General features: G+C 35.4%; 1 protein-coding gene across 1 annotated transcript in view; it reads right to left on the reverse strand.

Annotated features, from left to right (window-relative positions):
- Nucleotides 1-8,543: 8,543 nt before the first annotated feature.
- LOC135201843 (angiotensin-converting enzyme-like) overlaps nt 8,544-24,486 on the reverse strand; it is an 82,815-nt gene continuing 66,872 nt past the window's right edge. Inside the window, exons 6-14 of the mRNA XM_064231129.1 lie at nt 23,946-24,082; nt 22,883-23,035; nt 21,130-21,299; nt 19,786-19,910; nt 17,992-18,235; nt 14,431-14,529; nt 13,575-13,715; nt 9,700-9,866; nt 8,544-9,128 (exon numbers count right to left, since the gene is read on the reverse strand). Coding sequence (XP_064087199.1) covers nt 9,001-9,128; nt 9,700-9,866; nt 13,575-13,715; nt 14,431-14,529; nt 17,992-18,235; nt 19,786-19,910; nt 21,130-21,299; nt 22,883-23,035; nt 23,946-24,082 — 1,364 coding nt within the window. The 3' untranslated portion in view covers nt 8,544-9,000. The remainder of the gene's footprint in view (nt 9,129-9,699; nt 9,867-13,574; nt 13,716-14,430; nt 14,530-17,991; nt 18,236-19,785; nt 19,911-21,129; nt 21,300-22,882; nt 23,036-23,945; nt 24,083-24,486) is intronic.

Here is a 24,486-nt window from a genome sequence, read left to right on the forward strand (position 1 = left end):
GTAAAAGCGCTGAAAATGAGGACCTGCCCTAAACTCTTATGTTGAGAGCGAAACATTGAAGCAAGCAAATGCCTGTCCATATGGAACAATGAAGAAAGGCAAACATTTTACTGTACTCAAGTGATTATGCATGAAAGCGAGAAAATAGATGAATGTGATAGAAATCATGAAATGTATACCCTGACGTTCTAAATAAAATAAACTGTACCCGTGGAAAAGTAGAAAGATCTGTGGGTAATACAAAAAAAATACCCTAAGCTTAATATATTACGAAAACAAACAGTGACCATATACCAAGAGGGATTTGTCATGTATAGTGACCCCAGTAAAGTTCGGGGGTCGTTATCTAAAGGTGCGTCCACACGGTAGAACAGTGTCAGACGGACAAACAATGTTACCAATCAACAGTTGTCTGCCGGTCTTTTCCTTGTGAGCAGAGTAAAAACAGTGGTGTACAACCTCATCTGGTACCACTGTTTGTTGCCAGATCTACTTCCATCGTTTCAACGCTTATGACGTCATCCTGCTTCACCTATAATATGGTAACAATGTTTGTCCGTCGGACATTGTTCGACCGTGTGGACGCACCTTAAGACTAATATTTCTTTAGGGTCATTATCTTTATGATATTTACAGTGTTTTGTTTATGTTTATACGGTAATCCCCAACGGGCTTGTACTAAGCGCAACGCAAAGGTGGATGCTGGATTAAAACCCTAAGGGGTCACTGCCTAGGAGAGTTCCACTTGGAGCAATGCACCTAAATCCATTCGAGAATCACAAACAAAAGAAGAACGTAGGTTCCAGACAACCCCCTCCGTTACTTATCCGTAAGCATAGGCGGACTGATTGAGGCAGCTTCCTTATAAAGCTTATGCATACCCGCCCACTGTCGAGCGATCCTAAGATTTGCTTTCCAGTGCTTTTGGCGAGGAAGGCGGGCGTAGGGGAAGGATTGGTGTTTTTTTGTTAGGACGTCGATAACAATCGGTTTGTGACATGGACATACCGTCGCATTTACATAAGTTAAGTCGGTGTATACAACCATTGTGTCAAGAGCGTTTAGTCCATGTATATATTTATTTTTGCACGCTACATGAGTACACACACACACACACGTGTGTATATATATATATATATATATATGTATATATATATATATATATATATAGTATATATATATGATATATAATATATATATATATATATATATTTAAATATATATATATATATATCTATAATATATAATATATATATATTATATATATATACAGTAATTTATGTGATTATATATATATATATTATATATATATATATATATATATCTACAGACAGACAAACCTATGCATATATACACGTATATACGCATATACATACATACATACATTATATATAATTATATATATATATATATATATATATATATGTATATATATATATATAATACTATATATATATAATTTATATATATATATATATATATATATATATGAAATATATATATATATACGATATATAATATATATATATATATACATATATATATACGTATATATATATATATATCTATATATATATATATATATATATATGTATAGTGCGTATATACGTAATATATGCATAGGTTTGTCTGTCTGTAGATATATATATATAATCATAATATATATATATATTCTATCTATATATATAATATATATACGTATTATCAAATATATAATAAAATAGTATATATATCTATATATATATATAATATATAATTATATATGTATGCGTTAATACGTGTTATATATGCATAGGTTTGCTGTCTGTAGAGATATATATATATATATATATATATATATATATATATATATATATATATATATAATCACTAAATTACTGTTCACGGAGTTTTAGTTTTAATTATTGAGACGGCTTTGTCTGTCCGTCCGCACTTTTTCCGCCGCCCGCCCTCAGATCTTTAAACACTTCTGAGGCTAGAGGGCTGCAAATTGGTATGTTGATCATCCACCCTCCAGTCATCAAACATACCAAATTGCACCCCTCTAGCTGCAGTATTTCTTTTTATTTTATTTTATTTAATGTTAAAGTTAGCCACGATCGTGCATCTGGCAACGCTTTAGGACAGGCCACCATTGGACCGTGAACTGAAAGTTTCGTGGGTCGCGGATCTTACAGCATCATATGCTGTACAGAAAACTCGATTGCGCCATAGAAAATTCGGCGCATTTCTTACCTGTTTTATTTTTCAAGAGACTGGGTGGTAATTTGAATGTAGTTCATTAATCGAGAAGGGTAACTGATTCGTATTTCATCGACGAGTAGAATTTGAATGCAATTAAAGGTGTGCTCTGACTTTAATTAGGAACAGGGCCGAGTCTTACTAAGTTATAAACTTAATTTATGAGCATGAAAATTCGTACCAGTATGAACCAGAGTAAGCACTAGATTAGGGTAGAAGGTTAGTTTTAACACACTGTATAATGAAACATTTCGCTTGTTTTGACAAGTATTTTACCGGTTAGAATAGTTTTTAAATGCAACAAAAAGTTTCGAATAAAAAATATTATTGTGACATATATGTATTTTTCTGAAGGCTGCATAATCCATTTATACAGCATCAGTTTTAAATCTGTCATATTCAGATGTTCGTTACTAAGTAGCTATTCTTAAGTTCATCACTATCTGTCCCGTTTGTATATCTATATAATTTATTTTTACATTTTTAAAATCAGTCTCTCTTGCATTGCATTTTGACCATGATATGCAATCTGATTTATCAATACTCAATTTCAGTCACAATCTGTGCATCCAACATTTCATGTCCAGGGGTTCTCAAAAGTGGTCGATATCGACCCCCAGGGGTCAAGAGGATCATCCAAGGGGTCTATGAATAGTTAAGGGTCGATGGATAACTAACGTGTCGGAGAATTAAGTTACATACACTCGTACATCTAAAGTTCCAAACATATTTTCTTACTAGGTGTTACTTTTTTTTATCGTACTGAATGTCAAGTACTAAACTAACACTACTCTAATTGATTCAGACATTGTTTTCTTTTTTAAATATTAAATGCTAGTCTAGGGGGTCGATATATCTTAGGGACCGCAAAAAAAATTAAACCTTGATTTTTTTGCAATCCATAATATTTCGATAGCATATTATTGTGCTAAATAATGTGGGTCCTACTTCACTCCCTTGTGGTACACCTCATCAGTATTAGTTTTTGAGGCAGAATCTCGGAAATCCATATGTATTAAAAGGTTCTAGTGGTGAGGTAATAAGCGATCGCAGTTATTCTGTTTTCATTCAGAGGAGGATTAAAGGTTTTGTGAACAAAGTTCATGGAGTGAAACCATGGTAAACTTATTTATTTACTGGACAAGAGACGGAAAGTGTAAGTTAATAAAATGAAGGTACAGTATCTTCTTAGTCATATAGAAAAGATTTCAGGAAGAAAATACTGAGGATTAACTAATAACCAGTTAATTCAAAATCCAAGATATCGGAAAAAAATCCGTAAGGCTACGCTCTAAGAGGCCAGAAACGAATTCCGAGATTCTGGGATATCATAAGCGATATTTTAAGACTAGATCCATAAACTAAAGGGGGAACTTTTTAGAATACCAGAAACAAAATTCGGAAGGTTTAGAATACCAGAAAATGTTTTGAACATCATGGATGCCAAAAACGTAATTTTGGCTTTCTAGAATAAAAAATAATAATTTAAAAAATAAATAGGACCTGGAACAACGTTATTTAACTAGATTACAGAGATCTCAAATACGAGACACTAGTGACTTACAAACATACAGAAGAAAGGTCTCGGAGATGTACAACTGTACGTAGTCGTTGCAGCACCAGCGTAAAACACGGTTATGTGCTGGTAACATTGGTAAATGTAGGCTCTGTACCTCATCATTACTCTTGCTTGGACCGTTTCTTTCTCAGTGTATTGCCATTGACCTCTTGAACCCATTTTCTATGTGAGTTTGAGTTATTATTGTTTAAAAATGGTATTTATTCTTTGTAGAAATGCATATTATGTACACGTATGTATCGATTATTCGTTCCATTATCTCGTATTTAGAATAGCTACTGTGAAAACAGAAATAGGGATTATAGGCTAGTCCTGTCACAGTGAGGAATCTAATAGGCTGTATTTACACACCCTTCTTGTGTATATATATATATATTATATATATATATATATATATATATATATATATATATATATATGTATGTGTGTGCATCAGAAAACTTACGTCGAAACCAGGCAAGATTTATGCCCCATGTCTAGTTTTTTCATGTGATACATCCGCTTATGTGTTGTACGTCAGCTGTATATGGTCCTGCCGATTCCAAAGTAATATTTAATTATAATATATATATGATTATAATATATATATATATATATATATATATACATATATATATTATATATATATATATATATATATATATTATATTGTGTGTGTGTGTGTGTGTGTGCGTTTGGCTATGCGTGCATATGCGTGCTGGTTATTGCTTGCCATCGGGGCGAGATCCGTCATTGGTACTAAGTGTATGTGTACTGCCCTGTCTCCCGGGCTGTAATGTGTTTTATTACCATTACTTAAATTTACGACTTTCTCCTCAACTTGTCTTGTTTTTCCGCAAAATTAAAACCTGCCTCTTTGCATGATGCACCTGGGGATACCGGCAAGTTTTTCTTCCCCGGAGTTGAATTATTAGTTTCCTCCTCACTGTTTTTATCAGCCGTATCCTTATTTGCTTCTGCTGTAGTTGAGTTTCCTTTTGTTGCTCTCTCTCTCTCTCTCTCTCTCTCTCTCTCTCTCTCTCTCTCTCTCTCTCTCTCTCTCAGCGGCAGAACTAACTGTAAATTTTGCAATGGAATTTCATGGCAAATCTGATTTTATAGATGATCCATTTTGTATAGGTTATTTCCAAAGTTTTTTTTTTTTCTTTTTTTTACAGTTATGAGTCCTATAATTGTAGGTCTGCAACATATGGTCAAACCCGTTTGTCTGTATATAAAAAATGTCCTGGATGATATTTAATCTTCCGCAATTCTTTGAAAGACATTCACGAAACCGACAATCCCGCGTAGATCCCCTAACTTGCACTGACCTGATAAATGAAACGGTGAAAATTAGAAAAGAAACATTTTTTATTTTTTTATTTTTTTTTATAATGGACTATATCCTCAACCAAATACACTGGGTTTAGTGAAAAAATTTGTTTATATTTTCATTCAGAGCTATGATACATCATATACATCATTAGTTGTGCAATGAAAATGTTGAAATTTTTGAAGTTGCATATGGAGAAATAGGGGATGTATCCCAAAGCAATAAAGCAATAATAATAATTATTATTGTAACAAAAATGATTATGTTTGTTGCGCTAATATTTATTATTTCTCGACTTATGAATAATAGAACGTTTATTATGAGCAATGTCAGACTTTGTAAAATTTTGTGAATGACTCAAGTTGTTACTGCCAAATTTGTTAGCATTCCCAAAGCAATTGTGACCGTGTTGACCTAATGTTGCAATTTTGCATTGCCGGGTTTTTCTTACGCAAAATCATCTTTATGCAGTTCCAGTGCAATTAATATCCTCCTTTTGTATACGCCAAGATAACATCTTTGTTTCCGGGTGTACCCAAATAAGGGGCGAGTCATTAGAGGAATATATTACATATGGTCTTGGATGGTCGGTAACTTAAACCCAAATGATGCGTTGTAAATCATATAATTTCTAGCCGCCTTACATGGAAAATTCGGCAACTCATGTTGCCCTGAGCTTTCTTCTTGGAGCAAATCTCTCTCTCTCTCTCTCTCTCTCTCTCTCTCTCTCTCTCTCTCTCTCTCTCTCTCTCTCCTTGGGAAATAGATGGTAAACAGTAGATTTGACCAAACTATTCTCGGTCTATCGGCCTCTCTGCTTATCCTTAGATTGAAAATTAGTATAGACTGGATTGATTTGTACAATAGATTGAAAAGCAACATGGTGGATATCGTTTCTCGCGTCTGTCTATTTGCTCGTCTGTCTCTCCTAAGGAGATAGACTAGGATGGATGCAGTGATTACCTCTCGCATACTCCGGTATATATAAAAAAAAAGAACTGGATTAGCTAGCTGGTACCATAAAGGTTGTAAACATCCAGTGAGATGCACTTCCTGCCCCCTTGTTAGGGGCATTGACCCCTGAGGGTATATATTGTGTTCATGTCTTGCTGGTTCCCTAACCTTATTCTTTTTCGACCTAAATTTTTTTTTTCTTTGCTACATCTTCCGTTTGGTATCAGCCAGTTGAGCCTTTGTTCTTTTCGGGAAAGAGCTTTACTTGTTTGTCCCTAAGACTTATTATATGATCTTACAAAACATCATTCCATCTATCTTCTTCTTACCTCTCTTCCTCATAACTTGTAAGAAAAAAAAAACCTACTGGCGTAACTAGTTTACCATGACTAAGGTAACATTACGGCGCTCATCCAATACGGCCCTCTTGGATGCAGAGTGTATGACCTGGGCCTCTTGCGAGAGTGGGTCTTAATTGTAATAATTTGGTTCGTAACATTACTCTGGCCGCTATCTGTAGCAATACTTGACGGACCCACGAAAGATTAGCTGGAGTTCTGATCAGTTTCCATGTTACACCAACCAGTTTATAAATAGATTTTATGAGCTGATTTTTGTGTTGATCGTAGATAAATTGTGATGGGGTGTGTGTTTGGTTTGCTTTTCTCGAATGAGATAAAAAAAAAACCGGTACTGATAACATAGCTCTGCAATAAAAAAAAATCAAGTTCATGTAAATTTCGTCGTAAATGGTTTTGTCTTCAAAGTAGGTAACACTCGCTACATCAATAGTTGCCGACAAAAATGTTGGGTTATTTTTCGTCTTAAATGCTAGTGGTTTGTTAATGATCGATGATGAGCACTCGCTCTTCAGGTGGCTACTGGTAATTTGAGTTACCCAATAGCAAACCTAAATGCTCTAACAGTACGTATGTGCATACTTGTGCATTATGAAATTTAATGAAACATTACCTGTAATATCCATACAGCGTACACAAATTTGTGAATGAATGAATTGCAGTGTATACTTCAGTATTCAACATTTGCGAGACGGCAGATGTCCATAGAATCGTCACCCTTGTATGGGCCTCAGTAATCAACTGGGCTGCAGTGTAGTACTGTTCTATTTCATAATCTTTTGTTTTAACATAGTAAAAGTGTTCTTGGATACTTTGTTTAGCGAATGCTGTTACTCCGTTACTTAAATTTTCGTTGTTTAGATATATTCTATAGTTTTCGTACTTGAGAAATTATTTATATTACTGTACCTTAGTTATACCATTATACGATGGGTTTGGTTGAATATTGAAGCCCCGATTTTTTTTCTATAATTTTCGTATTTGAGAAATTATTTCTATTACTGTACCCTAGTTATACCATTATACGATGGGTTTGGTTGAATGCTGAAGCCACGAAGTGTCGAAATATGTCCTATTATAGCAACATTCCTTAGTTTCGTTTTTTTAGACAGGTTTTAAGTAGCTACCGATAAAAACGAAAAGTAATGCCTCGTTCTTGAACATTTTCATTTACCTGAATACTACCTGAAAAGTTGTGTCCTGAAATTAACTTTTTCCTAGGAATCCGAGAATTATTCGTTCACGAAAGCTGACTTTACTGACGCTTAAGAAAATCTAACAACTCTTAGATACTTTTACTTGATACCTTGAGATAGACTTGAGAAACCTCTTCATAATTTGCTGAATCAGAGGTGTGATCCTATGTTAATGACTGGACAGTTATAAAACCTACTTCTTTTTTTCCACTCGGCTGAGAGCGAGAATTTTTGGACCAGTAAAGTTATAGTCGTAAATTTTTTGTAATTCTTAATTCTGGGCAGGTGGTGGCTGGCGATGCATTTTGAGAGAGCTGCTTCTGGTGCTGCATAAGAATTAAGTTTGAGTGATAGAGCTTAATATCAAAACCTGCATTTTGCTTTCAGGTCTGAGCTAGTCAAGGTCATTGACTTAATTAAAATGCCTGAGTGGCCAGATACCGATTTTGGAGGCCGAAAATGGTAAAAATAGAAAAAAAAAAGTATAAAACAATTGCCAAAAATAGGAAATTGGTCCAATATGGGTTTATTTGTGCCCATGGCAACTATGTATTTGTTTTCCTTTTCGTAAAAATAATGCCTTTTCGATCAAGAAAACTGACTTTTGTTCACATGTTTGTCTCTTACTGAAACAAGAAAGAAAAAAAGGCGAAGCAAGTAATTTATGGCAAATAAATTTTTATCTAGTGAATTTTGGCCGTATGATTGTGTATGGCATATGAAGTCATATCTATATAAATTCCATATTTTCGGGAGAAAAGCTCCGACAGCGTATATTTTATTATAATGTGGACCAGTTAACCTATTAAAATTTTCCTTGTAAATGTAAAATCTCTTGCCCAAAAACTTATCTTAGTTGAATGTAAGTCACAGTGTCTAACAAAGAGGAATAAAACAAGGGGTTACACGTAATAGAATAAAATATATTTGATTTGTCTTCATGTACATATTTATAAAAAATCTATACATACCACGAGCAATTTTCCTATTTCAATCAGTTATGTAATAATTTATTCTTTAACACTCATAAATTAAAAAATGATTATTTTTTATGTAATAGCATACTGACTTAACTAAAATAATGAAGAAAAAAACAGAAGAAAACATAACAATTCACAGAGGTAAAAAATGAGAAAGTAGGTAAAATATTGTCATAGACAAAGAAGGAATAAAATTCAAACCTTTTCAATAAAGAAATTACAAGACAAGAAGAGAACCGAGCCCTCTTACACCAAACGCAAGGAGCGTTTGTATATGAAAACTTCAAAATACTTCTACAAAAGAGTTAAATTTTATATGTACAAAGTGTATAAAAATTTATCTTTGAGTAAGAAGAATTTTAGTTACTTCTACATGAGGTTAGCGCCTGAGGTAATGGAGAAGGTTGACCACCAGCAGTAGAAGAGCGGCGGAAACTGTAGATCCTGCCGAAGAAGGTTCGCCCTTGGCTTCTTCTGATGGCGCGTCTGGGGTGCACATGATCTCGTCTGAGGATGTAAAATGAAAAATTACTCTAGGTAATTTTTGTCTTTTGAATGGCCATTGCGGTGAAAGAATAAAACGTGAAGAAGTAAAATTATGTGATGATGGCAATGATGAATTATCTGCTGAATTCATCTAATTACAAGACAGTTCTGTAACTTGAGCAGTGATAATTCGGGTAAAAGGAAGAATTCAAACTGCTTGTATCTGTACAATAACCTTGCGAACATTTCATGTGATAGACTCAACAAAATTTTAAATCGAGAGCATTGAATTCACAGAGTAAATCTTACAATATTTTTCTATAGATGAGAGGACTTCAGATTTCAGAAACTAATAAGAATAGTTTGATTTATTATCAGTAGATGGATCGCATCCAAAATTGTTAAGTCTTTTATTTGAAAAATTAAAAAAGAAAGTAAAGTACCTCGGAAACTGCGTGATCGTGAGCCACAAAGCCATGTCACTGAATGGTTTTAAAGGGTGAAGATTCTCTTACCTATATTGTAAGTGGAAGTATAAGACAGTATTAAGAGAAAAGTTCTAAAAAGTGATTGTTTCATTTTAGCTCCTTACCTGTATCCCACCCGGGGATTTCGCCGTGTTTTTCATTATCTTCCTTCAGCCACATTTCCAAAGGCTTGAAGTATTCCCTGATGGCAGAAGCGTCCATTTCACGACTTCCGGTCAAAGCAGCCATGGCCTCTGGCCAGGGTTTGGAAGCACCGAGCTGAAGCATGTCACTGAAAACACGACAAAGTTTAGCTATTTTTAGCCGTATAATGACATTTTAGAAAATCCGCTAAATGTGTGTAGTTTACCAAATAATATTTAATTGATCCCAAGTAGTAATGAGGTTCTAAAATATATTTTGAACCATACAGCTTCAAAGAAGACTGAAGTTGTCACGATTCCAAAATTTATCAAGTTTATGCCTGATGACCTGTTAAAAGTTAAAATTTGTCTAGTTTTTCCTTAATGGTCCACGACGATATCCACACGAAACTTAAGGGCTTGCTTACATTTGTTGTATTTTATGATCACAGTGCATTATTAAATCCTGATGCACTAATGCTCTTCCTTATCGTATTGCACTAACAAAGGCTTAGGCATCTTTGTATCTTGGTACACTGCCAGTAGCCAAACTGTTCCTTAATCCTAATACATAAGCAGCTTTCTCATTCTCTGCTGTAATCTGCTACCGAAAGCCGCATGCGCCTCAGTGGCGTGGTTGGTATGGTGTTGGCGTCCCACCTCGGTGGTCGCGGGTTCGATTCTTGGCCATTCCATTGAGGAGCGAGAGATGTGTATTTCTGGTGATGGAAGTTCACTCTCGACGTGGTTCGGAAGTCACGTAAAGCCGTTGGTCCCGTTGCTGAATAACCACTGGTTCCATGCAACGTAAAAGCACCACACACACACACACACAAAAGCTACCATAAGCCGCTGTATCTTGACTCCAGATAGCAAGACATCAAGTAGATCAACCATTCAAGTTTTTTTTTTTTATTGTGTCGTTACTGAGTGTAAGACATCACTTAAACCTAGTTAAACATACCTTAATTTAACCAGACCTCTGAGCTGATTAACAGCTCTCCTAGGGCTGGGCCGAAGGATTAAATATTTTTACGTGGCTAAGAACCAACTGGTTACCTAGCAAAGGGACCTACAGCTTATTGTGGGATCCGAACTACATCGAGAAATGAATTTCTATCACCAGAAATAAATTCCTCTGATTTCGTGTTGGCAGAGTGGAGAATCGAACCCGGAGCCTGAGATCAATGGTCGAGCACGTAACCGACTCGTCCAAAGAGAAACCTCTGAAGTGGGTCTCTCTCTCTCTCTCTCTCTCTCTCTCTCTCTCTCTCTCTCTCTCTTTAACTGCATTATAAATGGTCATGTACTATCAGAGCCCAAAGCACCTCTTTATCCTACTTTCCCAACAGTACACTCCTATTACCTCTTGCTAACAGATAATGAACCATATCCTTATGCAGTGCCTACGTAGAATCATATGTTACCAGTAGCCATTTCGTATACTGAAATCAAATAGTTTGCTTACTCAGCTGATTCTCTTTCCATACCAATATATCTCCCAGCTGCAGAACGTATTACGATCAGTCATTTTATGTCTTTATCAAATAAATATGATATCGTTTTTAAAATTAAATCTAAAGCGTCATCAAGATTCTTAATTGATAATAATCCTAATGCTTTACTCCACTGGTATTTTTTTTAAAAAGGTTAAATACTGTCATTGATATGAACACTGGTTAAATACTGTCATTGATATGAGGAGCCTGTGGTAGGGGTATAAAAATATTTCCACCGTAGGTCCTGCGTGTCGTAAAAGGCGACTAAAAGGACAGCTGCTGCCTTGCAGTCTCACGTTTGAGTATAAGGCTAGGCCCACTGCCAAAAACTGTGGAAACTGCTGCTTTGCAGGTGGACTTTTCAGTCAAAAGCGAGGCCTACCGCCAGTAAATGTGGTTGATGACAGCAAGGGCATGCGGTCGTAAAAGAAACCCTTTGCCAAAAATAAACCATGCCTGATGTTGTAAGGAAGGTAGAGGAGAAGGTGCATCAGGGCGACCGACCCCTTAATGTTGGGGTAACGGTGGGAAAGAAGAAGACTGTCATTAATATGACATTTCACTTTACCTAAAACAATACTATGTTCTGTGAACCGGTAATCCATGTATCAAAATGTCGTAGCAACTTATGTAGTCTGGTGTTTAATTTATTGTAGAGTATTACCAGCTACTGATGAATGGCGTTTGATTTACTAGTTGTGACTGATGTTCAATTCAGTCAAAGGCATTACCAGGGAGAGGTGTTTGTAAAAATAATTACCTGGGAGTAGTGCTTGTCAAAAGCATTACCAGGGAGTAGTGCTTGTCTAAAGCATTGCCTGGTTGTGGTGTTTATCAAACGCATTAACAGGAATTGGTGTTTGTCAAAAGCATTACCTGGGAGTGGTGTTTGTCAAAAGTATTACGAGAGTGTGGTGTTTGTTAAAAGCACTTCGTGGGAGTGGTGTTTTACAAAAGTACTGCCAGGGAGTGGAGTTTGTCAAAAGCATTACCTGGGAGTGGTGATTTTTAGAAGTACAACCTGGCAGTGGCGTTTGTCAAAAGTATTACGAGGGAGTGGTGTTTGTGAAAATCGTTACCTGGGAGCCTTCTTCTTCCCTATCGTTTTCCCTACATTAAGGGTTTGGTTGCCTGATGTGCCTTCCCCACTGCTGTCTATCAAAGGCATCATCCTCCAGCAAACCTCTTCTCTCCACATCTTCCTTCTCTTTATCTCACTACCTAATTCTCTGTCTCCCTCTCGATCTTCTTCCTTTAACAGATTACTCTCACGCCCTCTTCACTCTCTCCTCGCTTCCATCCTCAACACATGCCCATACCATCTCAGTCGTGATTCTCTTACCACCACCGTAATCTTCAGTAATCCTGCCATTCTTCTTATTTCAAGATTTTCCAATCTCTCAAGCAGCGATATTCCCATAATCCACCTCGGCATTCTCATCTCTGTTCTCTCAAGCTTTACTTCCGTTTTCCTTCTTAGAGCCCATGTTTCCGATTCATACATCAACACTGGTCTTATCACTGTGCTATAGAAAGCATCACCATGGAGTGGTGTTTGTCAAAAGCATTACCTGGGAGTGGAGTTTGTCAAAAGCATTACCTGGGAGTGTAGTTTGTCAAAAGCATTACCAGAGAGTGGTGTGTGTCAGAAGCATTACCAGGGAATGAAGTTTGCCAAGAGCATTACCAGGGAATGAAGTTTGCCAAGAGCATTACCAGGAATGGTGTTTGTCAAAAGCATTACCAGTCTCTGTGGAGTGGTATTTTAACTTACCCTAATGGATTGCCAACATCTTTTACTAGAATTTCACATTTCTCAAAGCGTTACTACTTTTGTTGAGTAATTATTAACTCGTCCAAGAACAGAAAGGGCTTTTGTGACTTTCAACCTAAAAGATTACCAACTTCAGTCGATTGGTAAGGAACTAAGACTTAAAATATTACCCGCCTCCTTGATTTAACCCTGGGGTAAGAATACTACCACCGTTGGTCCTGGTGTGTCGTAAAAGGCGACTAAAAGGACAGCTGCTGCCTTGCAGTCTTACTTTTTAGTCAAAGGCTAGGCCCACTGCCAATAACTGTGGAAACTGTTGGCTTGCAAGTGGACTTTTTAGTTAGAGGTGAAGCCCACCGTCAACAACTGTAGTTGATGACAGCAAGGGCATGGCGGTCGTAAAAACCCTTTGCTAAACAATAAACCATGCCTTTGACAGAAGGCAGTGGAGAAGGCTCATCAGGCAACCGACCCCTTAATGTAAGGATAACGGTGGGAAAGAAGGTGGTGAGTACCAGTCTCCTTGCTTAGCATTAAGTTACCCTGTAGGAATGCCAGACTCTGGTGACTGATAGTTAACTTACCCTAAAGCATTACCAGCCTCTGTCGACTGGTAAATGTCACACTTGTGCAGTGGTTTGCTGGGGTCCAGAGGGTCATATTCACCTGCCTTCATGCACAGGGCCTTGTGGAACTGGAACTGAACTACAAAGCTGACGAAGTATCTGAAAAAGAACAATAATATTCACAGCTGGTGAAATTTTTGCAAACCTACGAAGATACTCCTAACTGATAACGTATTTGGAAAGCTACAATAATATTCTCACCAGGCAAAATAATTATTTGGAAAGATACAATGAAATTTTTAATTAGTGAAGTGTTAATAAAGATATATAATCATAATTCTCGTAACTGGCAAATGTGTTCGGAGAGATACCTGGTACAATAATATAGAGCTGAAATTACTATTATCCGCTTTCATTTACGCTTCATTTGTCGAGGACTTATGATATTGGGAAATTAGGCACTGATGAAAACTTACGACAAACCTATTTTTTTAACGATAAATAATTTCATCCTTAACGAAGAAAGCTGTATCATCATCTCTGCTTTTTCCTAGTGATATAAGATATTCGGAGGAATTATTTTTTAAGAAGCTTTACGGATAATTGAAAGTTCTGGTGAACTGTATACTCCAAGCAATGCTCTCCTATAGCTGGCATTTTACAAAAATCTCCGAAAGTTCACGAATGATTTAGGAAGGAAAGTAATTAAATACAGCCAATTACTGGAAGTTAGGAAGGTACATAAAACAACAAAGGAACACTTTGTTAAGAATTTTGTTTAGAATGATTGAAAGTGGTCGTGTGGAGAGAGCAGGAAATGGCTACATTATATATCACTGAGTGTTACGGAGACACTTAAGTTTCGTTAACTTACCTGATATAGGGCACATTAGCTGGGATGTGGTATTTAGCACCGGGATCGAAATCATATTCCGAACGAATAACTGGAGGCTTAAGTCCTTGCAGTTTGTACCTGTAACAAGGAGGAGGTTGTTATTGATGTTCTCTCTCTCTCTCTCTCTCTCTCTCTCTCTCTCTCTCTCTCTCTCTCTCTCATTTTAATGTGGTTAACTCTGTAACTGGTGTTTATACTCGTCAGTGTTGCGACAACATATCATATGCTCAAGGGAGTTCCCGTCTAGGGGCCCTTCCCTGTGGAATAAGGTACCTCAATATATCAAGGATGCTGCCACTCTACATTCTTTTAAGAATAAGTTGAAGAGATGCCAGTTACATTAGTATTCACTTACTATGAAATTATTTTAATGCTGATCTTTCATTACTTTACCTATACGTATTAATATGCATTGTAGGATAACCAGTGTCATTTGGAAATAAAATTATCATTATAATATTATTATTAATCTCTAGGAGAAATAGTTTGGTGACTATGTTGTAGACTTTTTGTCTTCGGTCTAAATAACTTTTGAACGCAATTTGTATGAGCCTACCACTTTTAGCAGTTGAGGGTCGTGTATACTTATTCAATAAGGATTCAAATAGCGACATAAACGCCATTTCTCCCCCGATGTTTGTGCAGTTAATGTCAATCCGACGTTTAACGTAATATTATTACCAATCATTATATAACAATTCTTCAAGATATTATTCACGTTTGTACGTGCAAAATAGTCTTGCTATATGATGAAGCTATTGATAAGATCCATTCTGATTTAATGAAGAAAAATTTCGTTAACATGTATTAGCTGTCCGTCAAAGATGATAAAAAAACTCAAGTTACAATGAAGTTAAATATTGGCTAAAAAGAATAATATCAATATAATTTTTACTATTATTTTTTATATTACTATTCTTAAAAACCCCCTTAGGAAGTGGTGTTGCCTGAAGCGTCCAGATTGCAGGTTAAATGTATAATAATAATAATAATAATAATAATAATAATAATAATCAAAGGAATAATAATAATAATAATCGGATAATAATAACGGCGTATATAAAAGCCATAAACGATGGCAGTGCCAGTAATCAGATACAGCACAGGAATAGTGGAATGGACGAAGGCAGAACTCCGCAGCATAGATCAGAAAACCAGGAAACATATGACAATACACAAAGCACTACACCCAAGAGCAAATACGGACAGACTATACATAACACGAAAGGAAGGAGGGAGAGGACTACTAAGCATAGAGGACTGCGTCAACATCGAGAACAGAGCACTGGGCAATATCTGAAAACCAGTGAAGACGAGTGGCTAAAGAGTGCATGGGAAGAAGGACTAATAAAAATAGACGAAGACCCAGAAATATACAGAGACAGGAGAATGACAAACAGAACAGAGGACCGGCACAACAAACCAATGCACGGACAATACATGAGACAGACTAAAGAACTAGCCAGCGATGACACGTGGCAATGGCTACAGAGGTGAGAGCTAAAGAAGGAAACTGAAGGAATGATAACAGCGGCACAAGATCAGGCCCTAAGAACCAGATATGTTCAAAGAACGATAGACGGAAATAACATCTCTCCCATATGTAGGAAGTGCAATACGAAAAATGAAACCATAAACCACATAGCAAGCGAATGTCCGGTACTTGCACAGAACCAGTACAAAAAGAGGCATGATTCAGTGGCAAAAGCCCTCCACTGGAGCCTGTGCAAGAAACATCAGCTACCTTGCAGTAATAAGTGGTACGAACACCAACCTGAGGGAGTGATAGAAAACGATCAGGCAAAGATCCTCTGGGACTATGGTATCAGAACAGATAGGGTGATACGTGCAAATAGACCACACGTGACGCTGATTGACAAAATCAAGAAGAAAGTATCACTCATTGACGTCGCAATACCATGGGACACCAGAGTTGAAGAGAAAGAGAGAAAAAATGGATAAGTAACAAGATCTGAAAATAGGAATAAGAAGGATATGGGATATGCCAGTGGAAATCGTACCCATAATCATAGGAGCACTAGGCACAATCCCAAGATCCCTGAAAAGGAATCTAGAAAAACTAGAGGCTGAAGTAGCTCCAGGACTCATGCAGAAGAGTGTGATCCTAGAAACGGCGCACATAGTAAGAAAAGTGATGGACTCCTAAGGAGGCAGGATACAACCCGGAACCCCACACTATAAATACCACCCAGTCGAATTGGAGGACTGTGATAGAGCAAAAAAAAAAAAAATTAATAATCAAGATAATAATAATAATAATAATACTAAAATAATTATTATTATTATTATTATATTATTATTATTATTATTATTATTATTATTATTATTATTATTATTATTATATGACCGAAAAAATGCAAACATTGATATAGGTCCAGCATAAAAAGCTAATCACTTAAAACTAGCTTCCAAGGTATAGAATTCTCATTCTTAACAGAAGCAAAAGCCATAACATCATTTGTGTTTATCCGCCCCTCACTATCAATCCTGCTTAATATCTTTTTAATTTTATTTACATTTATGCATCAAAGGTATCTCGCTTACGAGTTCCCAGTATTTGGATTCTAAATTGGAAGATAAATTGTAATTCACTGTAAAGTTATTGTGAAAAAATCAAGCTGGTTGTGTTTCCATGACATTCATCTCAAAATAGTCTCGTGCGGCTAATTACTATCTCAGTCCCCTTACATCACAATCTAGGACAGTGGTTCCCAAACTTGACCCATACCAAGGACCCCCCAATATGATGAGTCCCAGCCGAGGACCCCAGCCAATCAAAAGTTATCATTGCCATACCCGGATACCCATACAACGTAGTACATTTAATATATGCATATTCCTGCACAAAGTAAGTATAAATAAATACGTAAAATATTTTCAGTATTTTTCTTCTTACTTTAAATTCAATACAAAGTAAAATTGGTGAAAACAGCCACAATTTTATTTCTGGAGTTGAAAAAATATTAATTTTTACATTGTGTTCCTGACCCCCTAGGACCCTCTCCTTAATCCCAAGGGATCCGTCGACTCCAGTTTGGGAACCACTGGCTCTAGGATATCATCGAGAAGTCATTGCGGACGCTTCTGTCACCGCTCTGAGAAAGACAATGGTTTGAAACCATCTCCTAATTCTGATGATCCCTGATTTCTGGCGAACTGTCGCTCTGAACGTGTCTTCTTCTTCTTGCTCTAGTCCCAGGCATTATTCGCTGTCTCAAATTACATTCATTGCCATACCTCCCCTTTGCACTTTTCTAACTGTTGATACAAACCTTTTCACTACCAGGCCATCTCAATAGCATCGTATAGGCCCTGGGCAAGGCAATGAATGATGACCGCTACTCAACCGCTCAAAGGAATATAATTGTAAATGGTCGCTGAAATAAACCAGTAGAGGTATTGGCGCTTTCGTGATCTATTTTGTTACAAAATCAAGGTTTAGACTTGATCATATAGCAATATTGGCCCCACAGGAACTTGGTGTTGTGCCCATTCCCCAAGACGGTTCCCGTTCCTTACCTCAGGTCCCACCAAGCGCAGTTCCAGTTCTCCTCTGGCGTCTTGCCGCTGAAGACATCCCATCGCCAGAGGTCCATCAAGTATCCGAAGGGCAGGAAGGTAATCTTATCGAGCGCCATGTTGAGGAGGAAGTTGATTTCGCTCTCTGGGTCGTCCTCGACCTTCTCCAGGAGGCCGATCTTCTGGAGATGTTTTGGTGTTGCAACGCTCAAGGCCAGTACATCACCGACGGCCTCGTGGAAACCTGTATGTATTCAGAAATTCTCATTACTACGTAGAAGTGAATTGGAGGGGAGTCAAAGTGAAGAGGAAAACTTTCACCTTTTTGCACACAAGAAGTATATCCTATGATGAAAATATTTCTTTCGGAAATGAAACTCCTACAGGTTGCTGTGTTTCTTTCATCAGTCCAGCTGGTAAACGAACTTATTCGAATACATTTGCACTTTCCTGCAGTTAAATAGGCATCAGAGTTCTAGGAAGCCATCAGATTTAAGAGAATCACCTTACAGAGTGAAAACTTTGATTTTGCATTATTTATGACGTGTTGATTATTTTCTCTCTCTACCAGCTTTGGGCAGATGTCATATCTTGAGCTTGTCTTGACGAAAATCTTGTGCAAATCGTAAAGTTAATCATTTTTTTTTTATATGATTCACGTTTGGAGAATCTCGTTGTTATGTTAATCAAAGTTCGCCAATGCTAATGGTCCATCGGCGCTTTTGCTTCATGTACTACAAGAATAATCCATAACCAGTGGGATGGACATAAAAAGCTATTCTATTTTTTCTGCTTCTGCTTAGTTCTTTGAATTAATCCAGAACATGTCTTTCAGTTGAATCTTCTGAATAATTTGGGAAATTTTCGGTTTTCTCTCTTATTGTCGATTTCGCACAATGCTTAACCAAAATTTCATTTCTCCCTTTGATATGCCCAAGTAAATTATCTGCCACCTGATGGATTTCGGGAGGAGAAAGTTCATTGTCAACGACTTTTCAAAATCTCGGTCTATGATTCTGGGAAGAGCTTTCTCTGACAAGCTGCTTTTCATCCTTCCTGATAAAAACTCTGACAAAATCTTCTTCCCTAGTGGCTTGTAAATATTTTTTATTTTATATTATGGATGTAAAATAAATCATACAATGCTTGAAGATAATTGCTCTTTCGGATTTGAGGAGATAAGCTCATAATGAGAATATTTTTAGCAGATTTTTTATACTCTTTATCTTGTTTTGATGTTCAATATGAAGGATATTTTCCTTACCCGTATGATTAGTCAACATGCTTGATGTGGCCTAATGAATGTATTAATATTTAGCATTTTTTAATTTATATAACTATTTGCACACCAGTTGTCAGCGAGCTTTTCCAGATTTTTAATATCATGGGTTTGTTGTTAGACTTTTATAAACTGAATAAAGCCATTCTAACGTTTCTAACTTCAAATTTTAAAAAAAATGACAAAAATACGTAAGTCTTCGTCGAACGAATGCCTTTTCCAGATTTCCACTTCAGACTATCATTGTGTGTAACTCATAGGTTTCAGCTAAATCATCCGATTTTTAAAGCCGCCACTGCCACTTTCCACCTTTCTCATCATTGAATTCATTTGTTTTAGAGTATTGTGGCGCCTCCTTACCTGGAATCAGGTCACGGTTGACCCGAAGGTGAGATCTACTAGACAATGTTTTGGGTGGAGCCGGGTCAGTTTTTATCATCGAACAACAACACCAGTAATGATGAAAATAATAATAAACATTATTTTTTCCGTCAAAACTGTGATCAGATTCTTACCTGGGTTAGCCCCTGTTCGGAAGACCATTGGAAGATGCTTATACTGGAGGAAGTATTCCACATGACCCATCTCGTGGTGGACGGTGATGAGGTCATTCATGGTCACGTCGGTACATTGCTTAATCCTGTAGTGGCAAGAACAATTAGATACGATGTTAGAAATAAGCTTATCATAAACTAAAAGTGATACATTAGGATTGAAGATGTCTGGTGATATTTCCCATTTATTTATTTTTTAGTATTTTGTAAAAAAAAACTATTGAGATGGCTTTTTGCCTGTCCGTTCGGCCTCTGTTCTTAACAACTAATGAGGCTAGAGGGCTGCAAATTGGTACGTTGATCATCCACCCTCCAATCATTAAACATACCAAATTGCAGCCCTCTAGCCTCAGTAGTTTTTATTTTATTTAAGGTTAAAGTCAGTCATGATCATGCGTCTGGCACAGCTATATGTGCCAACAACACTGACCACCACTATGGCCTGTGACTGAAAGCTTCATAAACAGCGGCTGAGCGTTTCATGGGTCGTGGCTGAGAGTTTTATACAGCATTATATCCTGTACTGAAAATTCGATTTCGCCGAAGAAACTTCGGCGCATTTTTTTTACTTGTTTTTTTATTAGCTCTATCCAACTTTTGATGTTTACTGTGTTTGTGTGCGGGGGTGAGGTTATGGGTAATAAGGTGGGGCGAAGTAAATAGCTATTTTGCAGTCTACTAACGGAGGGTCTGGTGAAAGCAACGTTCTGACCCGCTAATCAATTCTTAGACACAAATGAAACCTGAGAGAATATTTGGAATACTTGTGAACTTTTGAAGAAAATGGCATCGTTCTAGATTTTTAATTTTATCTACATACATTTTAATATAATATATATAACATTTTGTATTTATAATAAATATAATAATAATATATTATATATATAATATATAATATATATATATACATTTGTAATAATTAATATTATATTATATATATATAATATATATATATATATATATATATATATATATATATACATATATATATCTTATATATACTATATACTATATATATGTCAGTTGTGTTGATTTATGATTCTGTATTTTAAAGCCTAGTATTCTTTTACATTAGTTGTTTTTATCTGCGCGTATACAAGGATTTTATCTTTTTTTACAGCAATTGCCTTTTACTGCTATCGGTAATGGAACAATGCTAATCAACATGAATGAACATCTCTCAAATAAAAAAACCCAAAAAAGAAAAAATATCACCCGACCCTGAAGATCTCGTACTTTTTTCTGAAGTATTCACATCCTCCCTTGAAGACTTTGCACTTTTACCTGAAGACGTTGCACTCTTACCTGAAGTCTTTGCCGTTGCAGAAGTCCCAGGCGGAAGCGTGGCATACGAGCTCCCTCCCGTTGGGTTTTTCGATTATCGAATGCTCCCAGAACTCTGGGGGCATCCTGGTCAGGTTCAGAGAGACGAAGAAGTCCTCGGAAAGTTCGAACATCCGGCGGGGAGAGTATCCCTGAAAGACAAAAAGACCGTCATGATCGAAGTACCGAAACAAGTGTCTATTCATTTTCTCTAGGTTAATTTGGTGGCGTCTGTTCCAAAAGCTCATCATTGACCTATATAATTTTAAAACCCTTTACAAAAAGCTTTCGAACCCTTCCCTGTGTTTTATCTGTTTTTTTTTTCTGTTTTTTTTTTTTTTTTTTTTTTTTTTTTTTACTGAAGATGAACCCAGGGAAGGGTTCGAAAGCTTTTTGTAAAGGGTTTCTAAATTAGACAAGAACTCGCAACATTTTTCATTATTAAGAATCCCTTAGAGCATTATACGTATATACTCTCGCGATAGAGAGTTTTTTCCAACAAAAAAGAATTGACCTATATGTTGTTTTTGTTGTAACTTCTGCTGTAATTTAAAGTGCACCTGTTGTCCTCGGGTGAATGCTGATATTATCAATGTTTTATTTTGGTTTTAAAAGCCAATAACTGTTTTTGGGTTCACCGTGGCTGTCTTTTTTTTTTTTTTTCTTTTGGTGGGTGGTTTGTTGTTATGCTATTGTGAAATTGTATTTTAGAAGCTAAATCATTTGCTTTTTGAGTGATTTTTTCCTTCAAGAGCGGACCACTAACCCTTGGGCATATATATATATCATATATATATATATATATATATATATATATATATATATATATATATAGTATATATATATATTCCAGTATATATACACACCACACACACACACATATATATAATTATATATATATATATTATATATATATATATATATATATATAAATATATAACATATATAATATATTTATATACAATTAATATATATATATATATATATATATACATATATATATATATATATTTAATGTGTGTATATTGCCGTATTAAATATTATTCTTATTCTACAATTAATCATTGCCACATCTCCCTATCACGTGTAAAAATAAAATCCTGAAATGAAAGTAACGCCTGTCATGTAAAAGATGTGACAAAGTTATATATATAAAAGAAAAATTTCACACTATTTTGGTTATTAGCCTTTTGTTTAGTTACAAATTTCCCTTCAAGTTCTGGAACTTTTCCACCGGTTAATTTTTTTAATTCTTGGTTTTCTTACTATCTCAAAAGATTCATATTCTGATAATTACCAACTAAATTCTAGATAAAATCTGATTCATCTTTAAATTTAGGTCAACTTAATGAGTAAATTAACTAGAACCCTATTCTTCAGATTTAAGAGATACTCCTAATAAACAAAAAATTGCCTACTAAACTCAAATTAACATTTGATAGCAGCCAAATTGATTTACTATTTGTAAACGACTAATTACCAAAATGCCCTGTATAATAATAATAATAATAGTACTAATGGAAAAGTAAATCCACAATAGTTTATCTGTTTGATTTTGTTATTTAAAATAACAAAATCAAACTGACATGCAATTGTGGATTTACTTTACCATTTTATTGACTCATGTGATTATGAGTTTTCTTTGAATAATAATAATAATAATAATAATAATAATAATAATAATAATAATAATAATATAATAATAATAATAAATAATAATGACTTTTCAATATACCTGTTCCACCATGTTAGGAGTGACGTCCACGGAGGTTTTGCCCAAGAAGGGTATAGCCAAGTCATAGATTTCTGACCAACTTTGTGCCCACATGTTACCAAACAGATGTGCAGGAATGGGACCTCGCTTGCTAATGTGCTTGTCGCCATATTTCTGGAAAAATAAACTGAGTATTAATAAAGAAACGACAAAGGTAAACGCAATTTGCTACGAATATCCACATCAGTATCTGTGTAAATATATATATAATATAATATATATATATATATATATATATATATATATATATATATATATATTATATATATATATATATATATACCATTACCACATATTATAGTAGTACACCATACACCATCTTATATGTATGTATATATATATATATATATATATAATATATATAGTATATATATATATTATACACCATTACATACATAGGTATAGTATATTATATATACACTCTATATCGATATATATATATATATATATATATATATATATATATATATATATATATATGATGATACATATCACACACGCTTCATGCGTTAGTAATTATGCTCAGTATTTGGGCATGAATTTGTATCATGTAAACATATACATACCATTTTGAATAGGCATTTGGGTGGATAATCAATATTTAAACCAACTCACACCCTCAGATTATGTATGTGTGCATATATATGCATATGTGTAATCAGATGAGATATATACTAAATGCTAGTCAGTATGCGGCTTCGAACCTGTAAGTATCCCCTAGTACATTGCACAGAGAACGGGTATATCATATTTTGTTTGGCACCTGGTTTCCGTTTTCTGTGAACTGGCCTGGGATGTTCTGGGCTTCATGTTATTCGATGATCATAAAACATACCTTCTAGTGATTGTATTATATACATGTGTAAAGGAATTAAATTATATGTATATTTGTATATTAATATATATATAAATATATATATATAATATATATATATCTATAATATAATGGAGAGAGAGAAACCTGTGTATTGTATATTGCATATAAAATAGCTGCCCCCATGGATTCTACTCTCGCCCTCCTTACCTCTCTCAGCTTCCTCCTGACGTAGGCATGAAGTTGTTCATACAAAGGCTTTAGTTGGTCCCACAGACGAGCCAGGTCTTGCCGGAAGGTATCCGATTCGTAAGGATGTATCCACATGTCGCCCATGTTGTCAAATCCTGTCGAAATGGAACTTGTATAATGACGAGATTCCGCCGAATACCGTTGTATATAGTTTACAAAATATAATTATTGAGATTTCGAAGTCTAGCGCATTTAATTTATAAACACCAGACATGTCAAAATCTGTCGAATTCACGTTTCATCATAAATGTCGAAATGAAATAATGAATACTCAAATCTAATTCTTTGGAACGGGAATTTCAGTATTAATATGTCGTAGTCTGTCGAATTTTAAGATATACTGTATATACCTAACGTAACGAAAGCTTCGTAAGGTTTACGATAAAAGAAAGTCGCAACTGTAAGACTGTACGACATTTGAATTGTATAAATATTACTAACAAACAATTTTATTCGAGTTTTACGAAATATTAATTAGCTATACTTTCATATACAATAG

Source organism: Macrobrachium nipponense, chromosome 28 (assembly GCF_015104395.2).
Source record: "Macrobrachium nipponense isolate FS-2020 chromosome 28, ASM1510439v2, whole genome shotgun sequence".
NCBI lineage: Eukaryota > Metazoa > Arthropoda > Malacostraca > Decapoda > Palaemonidae > Macrobrachium > Macrobrachium nipponense.